This window comes from Crocuta crocuta, unplaced genomic scaffold (assembly GCF_008692635.1).
Source record: "Crocuta crocuta isolate KB4526 unplaced genomic scaffold, BGI_CrCroc_1.0 scaffold216, whole genome shotgun sequence".
Taxonomy (NCBI): domain Eukaryota; kingdom Metazoa; phylum Chordata; class Mammalia; order Carnivora; family Hyaenidae; genus Crocuta; species Crocuta crocuta.
Window position 1 is genome coordinate 12223384 of NW_027531504.1, and position 13261 is coordinate 12236644.

The following is a 13261-nucleotide window of genomic DNA, read 5'->3' on the forward strand; positions in this document are numbered from 1 at the left end:
CTCATTTTTTACATGATATTAAACTAGTGTAAAAACTGAATAATGCTCAAACATGTAGTTCTCTAATAATGACATTTATACATCTGTAATGAGACAGAAACTATTAAATATCACCTCTAACTACAGAACTGCTCCAGTAATGAATGTGCATGGATAGTTTATATGTGTATACTTGTATGAGGAGGTAGAATGTGTATATGTAATGTATGTGTAAAAATGCGTATATAACAAATATGTATATATTGCACTCTTTTGCAATAATTCTTGAGATAATTGTTGCCTTTCAGGTGCAGGAGCTTACAGATCTTCTGAAAGCAAAAAATGAAGAAGATGATCCAGTCATGGCTGCAGTCAATGCAAAAGTAGAAGAATGGAAGGTGGTTTTTTCAATTGATATAATGGGTTTTGCATTTGTATTTTTGATTTCAATTTCTTAGTTTTCTTTAAACGCCTTTAGTAGTTGTCTAAGTCTAAATCATAACGTATTTGTCATCTAAAATAGATAATTCTAAGTAAAATTAAAATATTTTTCACTTAAGTCATAGTTACCTTGCATAATGTATTATAGTTCCAGATTTAATTTTCTTTTTTTTTTGACTCCCCTGTCAGATCAAACTATTGGTTTTCAGTAGCAATGGGTGGAAGGAAAGGGATCTCAGAATCATCTGAGAATTTTCTTCCAAAAAACACCTTTCAGGCTGCTCCCTACTCTCCAACCCCGACCAAATCCCCTGGCCTTACTATATGAGAAGCTAGGGTTATGATGACTGTATATTTTGAAAAAAGTCTGAAGCTATTCTGAAGAATAATTCTAATTTTAAAAGCTCTCATTTCCATAGTTGTTGTTTTTTAACAGTCCATATAAATCTTGTTGGCTATTTGAAATTGGTTATCTGGGAAGCTCGGATAACCTATATTTTAAACAAAAGCAGCAGCAGTGGAGATGAGGCCTATAGAATCAATTGGAGATGAGTAAACTTTCTATAAAAGCCCAGAAAATAAATATTTTAGACCATCTGGTCTCTGGTATAACTAAACTCTGCTATTATAACATGAAAGCAGCCGCAGACAATAGATAGATGAATAAGCAATGCTGTTCCCTAATAAAACTTTATAAAAAATAGGCAGCAGGCCAAATTTGGCCTTTGATTCTGTTTATTCACCCCTGTTTAAAAAGTTTTTACATCATTTTAATTTGGTGATGAGAGAGGGTAGTATACTATTTTGCACTTTACTTTGTTTTTACTGAATATCTTTTAAGAATGATACGTACAGTGCTGCTTTGTTCTTTTTAATTGCTTTGTAATTTTTCTTTATAGATAGGTTATTTATTTAATTTCCTATTGTGTGCAACTAGCAGGTTTCTGATTTTTGATATTAGAAACAATGTTATGGGGTGCCTGGGTGGCTTAGTTGGTTAAATCTGTCTCTGTATCAGCTCAGGTCATGATCTCACGGGTTCATGAGTTCCAGCCCCACGTCAGGCTCTGTACTGACAATGCTGAGATTGCTTGGGATTCTTTGTCTCCTTCTCTCTCTGGTCCTCCCCCAACTCACATTATTTCTAGCTCTCAAAATAAATAAACTTTAAAAAAGAAACAATGTTATAATGAATTCTTTATGTATTTGTTATTTTGCAAATATGTAGATTAAATTGCTATAAGTCATGATGTATATCCAAATATATACCTCCAGTTTGACACTTGTCTTTAGGCTTAATAGTATTTTTCGCTATGAAGTATTTCTTTGATATTATAAAATATACTTTATATTATGTAATTTATTTTTTTGTGGATTTTGAACTTTGTATCATAATTAGACTGAGTATAAAATTGTTTTCTCATTTTCTTCTACTACCTCCTAGTTTCATCTTTTACGTTTAAGTATTTGAAGTATGTATAATTAATTTTGGGATGAAGAGTGAGGTATGGATGCAGCAGACCTGTGTCATCCAAACATTTATTAAACATGTTATCTTTCTCCTACTTAAATAGTTTGATTTTTAATAGATATGAAATTTTTCTTTTGAATTTGAATTTATTTTTGGACTCTTTCCTTTATATTGATGGATCTGTTTTCTAACTATGTGTCCTTGTTTTATTGTTATGTAAAAATATTTGTAAAAGCTGTTCATCTTTTAGTTTTTAGATGCTTTCCTATGAACTTTTTTTAAATATAAATTTTAGAAATAGTTCTTAAAAATCTTATTTTAGAGGTGCCGGGTTGGCTCAGTCAATTAAGTGTCCAACTTTTGATTTCAGCCCAGGTCATGATCTCACAGTCCTGAGATCAAGCCCTGTGTTGGGCTCTGGTCTGGGCATGGAGCCTGCTTGGGATTTTCTCTCTCTCTTTCTCTCTCCTCTCTCTCCTTCCGTCTCCTTCCCTCCCCCCAACCCCCTCCCTTGCTCGCTCACTCTCAAAAAAATGAAAAGAGAAAATCGTATTTTATTGGATATGTGATAAATTTATAAACTAATTTATGAGTTGATTTTGGCATTTGCTTCTTCTAGCAAAGAACACAAGATCTCCTTCATTTAAAATGTTTTATGCCTCTCGGTGGCATTTTAAGATTTTCTCCATAAAGATTAATTGTACAAAACTTCTTTGTAGTTGTATGAGGGGATTTATAATTCTCATTTACGAATGAGTTTTAAAAGCTTGAGATTGTTTAAAGAATGAATTTCTGAAACAGCAAAATTTTTTTAAAAAATTAAAAGAGAACAAATTAATGTATATTTTTGAATCATTTCTTATTTGAACTTAAGATTATACACACAAAAGGAACAATGATACACAAGTAGTTGTTGATACTTTGTTACTTTAAAGTGAATTTTATTCCCTGTATTTTCTTGAAATCTGCTAATGATATATATTATTTACCATAAGTGAAAAATGATTTGTTAATTTTCCTTTTATATAACAGATCTTATGTTGTTTATATCTAGTTAATTTTGTCTTCTAAAGATGATGAAATTATTGAATATCAGCAAATGTTACATAATCTGAGGGAGAAATTGAAAAATGCCCAGCTTGATGCTGATAAAAGTAGTGTGATGGCTCTGCAACAGGTAAAACCTTCTCAGAATTGGGTTTATTAAAGTAGTTAGTGTGTCTAACTTAGTGGCTTGCACTATTGGGTATATAATAAAGTTTTTTAAAGTCCAGTCCCAAGAAACAATTAGAATTAAGTTTAGAGTTAGGATTATAATTTCTTTGTGTATTTTTCTGTGTTGATGCAGATAATACCCATTTTGATTGGGAATTATTTAATAAGAAACTTAAAAACTTTTAAAAACTTAAAAATATCTTTGTATTCTATTATTAACGTTTCTTATATGTTAGTGCTAAAACGTCTGTATAATGTGAAAAAAGCTAAAAGTGTGGTTATAACTTGTGCTACATAAAGATTTTGCGTTTGGGGCGCCTGGGTGTCTCAGTCGGTTGTGTCTGACTCTTGATTTCTGCTCAGGTCATGATCTCACGGCTTGTGTGATCAAGCCCCACGTCAGGCTCTGTACAGTTTAAGTGCAGAGCCTCCTTGGCATTTCTCTCCCTCTCTCTCTGCCCCTCCTCTGCTCACCACTCTCTCTCTCTCTCAAAAGAATTAAACATTTTAAAATAAATATATTTAAGAAATTAAAAAAAAAGATTTTTCTTTTGGTATGGATATATTCATGTAGAAGAAGTTATACTTTTATCATCTGTGCTTTGTGGTCATAGTTCAAAACAAAGAGGGAAATTTGGATACTATTTGGAAGATGAGAACAATTGCAGTGGACAGTATTTTGAATGAAGTATTGTAGGGTAAAAGATGGTAATGGATGGGTCATGAGGAATGGTAGCCTGAAAGGAGTCATATGAAGCCATTTATGTTAGAGAGTTCTGGAATTCCCTTTGCCAGAATGTTAGCCGTTATATCCATCTGTATTAGAGTGACAGCAGTGTACCTAACATTGTGTGGTGCGATTGAGATATACACAGTAGTAAAAGACATAGTTTTGACCCATAAAAAATATATTCTATAGTCTTGTTAAAAAAAACCACAAGACCTACTTTTTTCCTTACTTTTAAAATGTATGTTAATATCCATGAAGAAATAACATGTAATATTCAACAATATTTTATAGGGTATACAAGAAAGAGATAGTCAAATTAAGATGCTCACTGAGCAAGTGGAACAATATACAAAAGATATGGAAAAAAATACTTTCATTATTGAAGATTTAAAAAATGAACTTCAAAGAAACAAAGGTAATTCAGTGTTTAATAAGTATATAAAGTTATTTTATGCACCATTCAATTTTACAAGTATTATGTCATGTCATTAGATATATTATTGATTTTTCTTTCTGAATTTTATCATATTTTCAAGAAATTATACAGTATGTTATTAACTACTTTACATATATTACTAGTGTTTAAATTTGTAAGTGATGGAGATATTTTCTGTAATTTTTCCCTGATGAAAATTACATTAGCCTTTATTACCACTTTAGTTATATGAAGAAATGAAAGATGGTGATATAATTGATTATAATTATTTATCCCTTTTTTATAATTAACAAAGAATAGAAGAGAATAAAATTGTGATCAGCATTGTTGTAGATGGTTTTCAGAAGTCATTTGACTCCTCAACATTTGAATTAACCTTACCTAATTTAATGTCTTATCTTTTTCTCCATACCCTGGGTCATACTACTTTGCCTAATACATCTGGGTATAAGCACTTAAAACATCAGTGGTCTTCTATTTCCACAGCACTACATACCATAGTTATACCAGGACACATTAATGCTAACTATTCATGATAAATTCCTGACATTTAATATAGTTGCTGAAGATAAAAAATAAGACACAAAGGGAAATAGCTAGGCGGTGTGTATGTGTTTAAGTGAAATAATGGTGATGGTGGTGGTTGGAGTTGTGGTTGTAATTTTATTTATTTATTTATGTATTTATATTTTAGAGACAGTGTGTGTGAGAGTGGGGAAGAGAGGCAAAGGGAGAGATCTCAGCATGAAGACCTACATGGGGCTTGATCTCTTGACCTTGGAGTCATGACCTGAGCCAAAATCAAGAGTCGGAGGTTCAAATGACTGATCCACCTAGATGCCCCTGTGTGGTTGTAATTTAGATAGTAAGGCAAAAGCCTCATTGAGGAGATGCTTGAACAGACACAGGAAATGAGGTACTAAGCCATGCAGATATCCCTAAACAATGGGAATAAGTGTAAAGGAATTGAAGCAGGAGTGTACCGAGCATGTTGCAGAAAACAAAGAAGCCTTTGTGGCTGGAACAGTGGGTAAGTGGGATAGTAGTAGGTGATGAGCAGATAGGTAACCAGGGGCCAACTTGTATGGGGACTTACAGTTCACTATATGAACTTTTCCTTTTGTTTTAAGTGAGAAGAAGCATCAAAGAATGTTTCTGAAGATGAGAGTGATAGAATTTGACCTAGGCTGTGTCTGCAATAGACCATAGGGGTCGTAAGGACAGAAGCAGGCAAATGTGTTATGAGACTATTGCAGTAATCTGGAGAGAGATGCTGGTAGCTTGGAGCATGGCAGTAGCAGTAGTCAGTTGTAGTCCATTCAGGATGTGTTTTGAAAGTGATAGAAGTGGAATTTGTGGACAGATCAGTTATGAGATGTGAGAGAGTTTTCAGGACTTTGTAAACACTGGGAAAGACTGTTTGCAGCAGGTTCAGGAATGATCAGGTACTTAGTTAAATAGGACATGTTAAGTTTGAGATGCTTAGTAGACACCCGACTGAAAGTATTAAATAGGCACTTGTATATATAGAAGTCTGAGATTTAGGACAACAGTCCCAGGATAAACATATAAATTTACAAACCATATGCATAAAAATGGTAGTTGAAGTCATAAAGCTGGCTGAAATCATCAAAGGAGCAAATGTTAAGAAGAAAACTACAAAGATTGAGCCTGAGGATGCTTTTACGTAGAGGCTAGACAGATGAAAAGGAGCAACCAAAGGAGGCTTAGAGATATGAGGAAAATCAGGAATGTGTAGAGTCCTGAAAACCACATGAGGAAAGTCAGCAAGGAAGAGAGTAAGCAGCCATGTTTAGAGCTGTATTCAGTGCTGCTGCTAAGTCAAGATGAGCGTTGAAAATTGACTAGTGGATTTAGCAGTGGTCATTTTTGCTTTAAGAGAAAGTGGGTAGAGATGAGATAGAACAATATACAAACTCTTTTGAGGACTGTTTGTATGAAGGTAAGGAGAATGGAGTGGTAACTTGAAGGGAAAGAGGCATGAGGAAAGTTTTTCTTCTTAAAATGGAAGAAATAATCATGCTTCTAGGTTAAAGGAAAGATCCATTAAAGAACAAAATTGATGCGTTGATGAAGAAAGAGAGAGAGAGCTAACTTCTGGAGCAATATCCTTGTGAAGGCATTGGGATGGGATCTAGTGTTCCAGTGGGGTAGTTGGCCTTAGGAGCACAGAGAATTCTCCCATAATAACAGGAACAAAGGTGGAATGTATAGATACAGATGCAGGTGACTGTGTAGATGACCTGATGGTGGGAATAGGTAGAGTTTCTGTAGTGATTGCTTCTCATTTCTCAGTTAACAAGAAAGCAAGTTAGGATTGGGGAAAATGTGTTAGAAGTTTGAGGAGAGAGAAGGTATATGATGGCCATCTGGAAGAGTGAATCATCTAGGGAAATGGAATATGATTGTTGAGCCAACAACGAGACCCACTTGTTATACTTATTTCTATGTGTGTGTGTATTATGTATTTATTAGAATTATACTTTGACAGTAGTTTCAACTGCTTTAAAAGGGTGACTGATACCATGGGTTTTGCATATTCCAGCCACCAGGAAAAAAAGAGGCAGTTGATCTCTGCTATCAAATTAGAAACAAGTCTTATCTAATGACATTTCAGTCAGTCCACAGTCATATGATCCCTAAAGCCCACAGAAGGTGTGTCTCCTAAAATATACTCAATACTTGAAGTGAATTTGTAAATCGGCAGAGGTTTTCCTTTCATTGGCTAAGATTAGGTTTAGCTCTTAGAAATAGAGATTTGAAAAATGGTGACAAAATCAAGATAGAAGTCTATTTTTCTCCTTGTGTAATGATGTAGAATTAGGCAGTCCAGGGTATTGCCCTCATCTATCTTATCCAAGATGGACCTTTTCCTCCTATCCATATCCCAGACTGCAGGGAAGAGGAAGCAGGGCAGGAGGCATATGACACACACTGAAGGATAGGCAGGTAAATATATGTGGAGGGCCATGTGGAAGAAGGAAGAATAGATACTGGGGACGAGTCAGCCTCTGTTACGTTCTCCATCTAGGATTTTTCACTCCAGAGAGTGGGGCCCATTTTTGATACATACGTGTGATCTCACATACTAATCCGGTACCACCTCCACATGAGTATGTGCTCCAAATCAGTGGTTGCTTATGGGTAAGAATGATTTGTGTCGATCATAGGAATACTATATTTACGTCTAGCAACAGTTTGGTAAAGAGATCAAAGTAGAGAATTTATAGCTATTAAGTTTAGCTGCAAGTGACAAAAAAAATCAAATGTAACGTGGTTTAATCGGGATAGAAATGTTTTTTACTCTGATGTAAACAAAGTTGAGGCAACTAGTTTGGGGTTGGTGTGATACCTGCACAAATATCGGGTATCAGGCACCCTGTTACTGTTGTTCTGCCTATCTTAACATGTAGTATCCATTTCATGTTCTGAGTGTTTGAATTCCAGACTTAATCTCCATATGCCAGCTAGCAAGAAGGAAGGAAGAGGAAAGATTCAATCCTTTCCTTTAAAAACATTTCCTGAAATACACATATGGCTTGTCTGCTTGTATGCCGTTAGTCACACAACCACATCTATCAGTTGGGGAGTAAGTGGAAATTTACTCTTTGTTTCAAATGGCTGTGTGTCTAAGTAAAATTGCAAAGCTCTAATGCAGTGGACAAAGGTTGAACAGTAGGAACTGAGAGATTGTAGTTTTTGCCACAGTGATCATTCTTTGTAAAGCAGTGTTTTGCAGTCTTTTATAATCCATAACCTCTCAGCTAAGATTGCATTGAACTTTTTAACTTGTTTTATCAATAAAATGAAAATAAATTTTATTTTATACATATAAAATTATAAATTTATAGCAAGGGGATTTTTTTTTTTAAGTGACACACCTCTTTTCCTGCCTTCTCGTATTGGAATCAAGGATTTAAAGGAATAAGTAGTCAATTCAATTCAATTAATTCATGATTTCTTCCCCCTGCCATAGGTGCTTCAACTCTTTCCCAACAGACTCATTATATGAAAATTCAGTCAAAGGTTCAAATGTTAGAAGAGAAAACTAAAGAGGCTGAGAGAACAGCTGAACTGGCTGAGGCTGATGCTAGGGAAAAGGATAAAGAATTAGTCGAGACTCTAAAGCGATTAAAAGATTATGAATCGGTATGTATTTTTATCTCCTCCATCAAGGAGCTTTACATTATTCTTGCCATTTACAGTTAGACTATTTTCTGCTCTTTTTTGTGTACCTTTAAAAACCTTCAGAAGTGCTTCATGATAAATGTTCTCTTACTCTGACTTTTGAGTAAGAGAATTGTTTTCTAATCATTTGATCAAAACAGTTTGCCCAGATAAGCAGCTTTGGTGATACAGCAAGTTTAGTTGCTTTGTCTAGATGTGACACCACTGGTATATTTGATAAAAGTTATTTCAGGGATGGTTTTGCTCCCTACTATGCCGACATGGGGTACTTACTCTGCTTTTAGTATTTTTAAATCTAATTACCACTAAAACAGACAACTAAAGACTTACGTATTCTAATAGTATCACTGATTTATTATTCCTTTCCTATATTTTGTTAAGTGTTTTATATGTCATTTTCTGAGTCACTTTGATGCTATACTGGGAAGTTTCATCTGTTCCACTTTCCATCATTATTGCTGGACAATGAAAAGCATTTAATGACACAAATCTTACATCTATGTGTACTTGCCCTCAGACTTAATAAGAAAATCATGAATTTGGTAATTTATTCAAATAAACCATGCTATACTTAGATTGGATATTTTTCAGGGAATATATGGTTTAGAAGATGCTGTTATTGAAATAAAGAATTGTAAAAACCAGATTAAAATAAGAGATCAAGAGATTGAAGTATTGACGAAAGAAATCAATAAACTTGAGTTGAAGATCAATGATTTCCTTGATGAAAACGAGGCACTTAGGGAGCGTGTGGGTGAGTCATCTTTTAAGATCCATGATTTGATCAACCCTAAGCGTCGAGTCATTTTTTTTGTTTTTGTTTGTTCATTATTTTAAATAGTTGAGTTGTGTCCCCTCCCTCCCCCCCCAATTCAGTCCTTCTCTAAAAACATTTAAAAAAAAAATGGAGCTGCTCTTACTGAAGTGGGGTTGGGGATTTAATTGGGTTGGAATGGAGCGTGGTCAGACCTGGAGCAGGGTTTTATTCAGTCTGTATCTCTTCAGTAAATACTGCTTAGTTAAAAACTGAAAATCTACTAAGTTAATACCATATGTTAGAAGTTAACTCCCCCCTCTTTTTTTTCCCAACAAAAGTAGGGTCTGTATGACCCATGTTAGTTTGCACAACACTCTTGTTCAGATAAATTCATGAAGACATTTAGAAGTACTGGTTAAGTACTTGACTATTATAATTTATGCTGCTTAATTTTTACTTTGGTCGAGTTTTTAAGGTTACTGTTGATTCTAAGAAGCAATTAGTAATTATAGCTTGAAAGCTTATATATTGATTTCAATAAATAGTTCACTAGGGAGTATTATTCATTTGAATGTTAAATAAGACAGTCCAATCTAAATTGCTACTTTGAAGTGAAAATAAAGATCTATATATTGAATTCATTATCCTTGGTAAATCCCAGTTAATGCTTTCTTAGAATTAAAATGAGCATGTGTGAAAACTTCTCTAGAGGAAGGAAAAGTAAATATTAATAAAGATGATTTATTTATAAAATGGATCTAAGTATGACCCAGATTCATGCCAGTACCCCAAGTTAGCCTTCTGATCAGCTTCAAATGATAGCCAACTTCAAACTAGAAGTTGCTAAAGATGACTGAGCCAATTAGACAGCTGTCACAAACACCAGATTTTCTGTATTTTAAAGCCTCCAAATCTTGGTTTATACTTGGTTGTGATGATTCATAGCTACTCAGTAATAGAAAGTTAGGCACACTGGGGATATCAGACACGTAATGATAGTATAATTAAATTGATATTAATAATGACTACTATGTGCCAGGCATTGGACTAAGTACTTTATATGGGTTATTTTTATATATCCTTGACAACAAGCCGAAAAAATAAAGAAATGCAGTGTTATTCCTACAACTTAGTTAATAATTGACAGTGAGAATCGAGTGCAAGTCTATTTTATTCCAAAGCTTTTGTTCTGAATTAACACATTCTAGGACTTTCATGATAACCTAACATGGAGAAGACAGATCCCAAAATATATTGTCAGAATTTCCATTAATAATTGTGATAAAATATTGACTTGGTTATAGTTCAAAAATCTGGAAATTCTTGCAGAAAAAGCACTGCATTCTTCAGTGATTCTGGCTAAATAAGTGATAATCATTTGCTTGATGATAACCAATTGCTATATGAAATTTTTATAATTCATTTGAATGTTGATAAGGTTTTAATTATATTGCTTTCTATTTTAGGCCTTGAACCGAAGACAATGATTGATTTAACTGAATTTAGAAACAGCAAAAGCTTAAAGCAACAGCAGTACAGAGCTGAAAACCAGATTCTTTTGAAAGAGGCAAGTGTTTAGGTCAATTAGTTATTTTCTGGTTGAACTAAAAAGAAATACTAATAATTTGTACTTTGTAGATCGAAAGTCTAGAGGAAGAACGACTTGATCTGAAAAAAAAAATTCGCCAAATGGCTCAAGAAAGAGGAAAAAGAGCTGCAACTTCAGGTATATACAAGTATTAACATAGTTCTACAAGTTTAATAAATGAAATAACGGCCTGATAAGGAGTATTTAAGTATCATCGGTTTCTGTTCTAAATCTGAAACAGATAAAAACAGAAAAATAAATGAATAAACAGATAAAGTAAGCGAACAGAAAACTTTGGAATCATCAACTTTAGAAAACTTTACAATATAGTCTTTTAATTTCTAGGCAATTCCAATACATTGTGATCAATAAAGATAAAATTTAGTAATTCCTGTATTAATATATGTGGCTGTTAATATTTTTCCTTTCCTTAAGAGCAATGCATTGAAAACTTTGTACGTTTCTTTTTTAGGTACTGTTTTATTGAATAAAAATTAACTTTTTTTTTATCTTAGTTGATATTAAGAGAATAATTGGCTTAGTTTTATGATAGGTATCGCGTTGCCTTTTTTTCAGAAGACCATAGAGAAGGAATTTTTTTAACTTCATCCAAGTCCACAAGTATTTGAATAATAAAGGGATTTGTTTGTTTTTTTGTTTTGTTTTGTTTTTGGTTTGCTTGTTTTGATTTTTTTAGCATCATGGTCTCTGTCTCAAAAAATTCTAAAAGGGAAAACTCCATAATTTACTAATATATTAACCAATTTACTCATTCATTATTCTTATCTATTTTATATCATTAAACTGTTTTAGTACTTACTAATAAACCCTTTAATATAGAATACATAAGGAATGATAGAGAAGGTAAAAGTCATATTAACCTCTCATATTATTAATATTAAAAGTGAGATATGGGGCACCTGGATGGCTCAGTTGGTTAAGTGCCTGACTCGATCTTGGATCAGATCATGATTTCAAAGTTCTTGAGCTCTGGACTGACAGCTCAGGGCCTGCTTGGGATTGTCTCCTTTCCTCTCTCTCTGCCCCTTCCCTGCTGGTACACTCTCTTTCACAAACTAAATAAATAAACTTAAAAAAAAAGAATTAAGGGGGCGCCTGGGTGGCTTAGTCAGTTGAGCATTCGACTTCAGCTCAGGTCATGACCTCATGGATCATGGGTTCTAGCCCCATGTCAGGCTCTGTGCTAACAGCTAGCGCAGAGCCTGGAGCCTGCTTCAGATTCTGTATCTGCCTCTCTCTCTGACCCTCCCCTGCTCATTCTGTCTCTCTCTCTCTCAGAAATAAATACAATGTTAAAGAAAAAAGACTTAAAAAAATAAGCTAGATCAGAAAGTTTTATAGACCACATGTGGAACAAGGATTTTGGAAATAATTATACTATCTTTTGTTTGTGTTAGAACTTGATTTTACTTTTTTTTTTAATGTTTGTTTATTTTTGAGAGAGAGACAGAGCTCAAGCAGGGGAGGGGCAGAGAGAAGGAGATAACTGAGCCACCCAAGTGCCCTTTGATTTTCCTTTTTAAGAATTAAAAGATCAGAATAATAGAGAGCTCTTTTATATTTCTAATTTGTTAATTGTTTTATATGCAGGATTAACCATTGAGGACCTAAACCTAACTGAAAACTTTTCTCAAGAAAATAGAGTAGGAGAAAGGAAATTTGATTTTGCAAGCCTCAAAAATATGAGTGAAACACAATCAAAGGTAAGCAGTATAAAATATTGTTATGGTAAAGAGAACAAAAGAATGGTATTATCAGTGCTTTCATTTCTGCCTGTTACTTCATTTCGGACATCGCGGTTTTTTTAACTGTTTAATAAAAAACTGTTTTTTTAACTGTTTTTTAAAATTTAAATAACCTGTTAATCCAAAGATTGATTAATGAGACATTATTTACTCTGAATACAGATTAGTTCAGATAAAATAGAGCTGCTGTGTAGGAGACCTTCATTCAGTATTCCACAGTTATATCAGAATGAGCCGGAAGAGAATGTCACCGTAGCATCATTATCAAGAATGTTATCTGAAATTCAACATAGTGTAGAAAGTAAAGTGGATCCTTTGGTCTCTTTAACTAAGCATTCTTCATCTGTGCAATTAAAAGATAATAATTCGCCTCCAGAAACGATTACAATAAAGGAGATTTTTAAAGCACCATGTCTACAGTCTTTAAGAAATCTAGAATCATTAGTCCGTACCTTTAGTAGGGAGAGCCATGAAGAAATAGATGACTACTTACACTCTCTTTCTGACAACTCTGTGAAGAATGTGTCAAGAAGCCATCAGGTACTTGAGAAGACTAGTTTCACCCAAAAAAACAGTTCATCTTTACAGGCCTTATCAACAGCCTCAGATTTAATGCAGAAATTATCACTTAGGCAAAAATCTGCAATATTTTGTGAACAAATTCATGAT

General features: G+C 33.8%; 1 protein-coding gene across 1 annotated transcript in view; it reads left to right on the plus strand.

The window, feature by feature from the left end:
* Window positions 1-13261, plus strand: part of CEP290 (centrosomal protein 290) — a 91245-nt gene that overhangs the window by 11834 nt on the left and 66150 nt on the right. The window contains exons 10-17 of the mRNA XM_077772266.1: window positions 288-377; window positions 2946-3068; window positions 4128-4251; window positions 8270-8442; window positions 9073-9235; window positions 10705-10805; window positions 10877-10964; window positions 12438-12550. Of these exons, the coding sequence (XP_077628392.1) occupies window positions 288-377; window positions 2946-3068; window positions 4128-4251; window positions 8270-8442; window positions 9073-9235; window positions 10705-10805; window positions 10877-10964; window positions 12438-12550 (975 nt within the window). The remainder of the gene's footprint in view (window positions 1-287; window positions 378-2945; window positions 3069-4127; window positions 4252-8269; window positions 8443-9072; window positions 9236-10704; window positions 10806-10876; window positions 10965-12437; window positions 12551-13261) is intronic.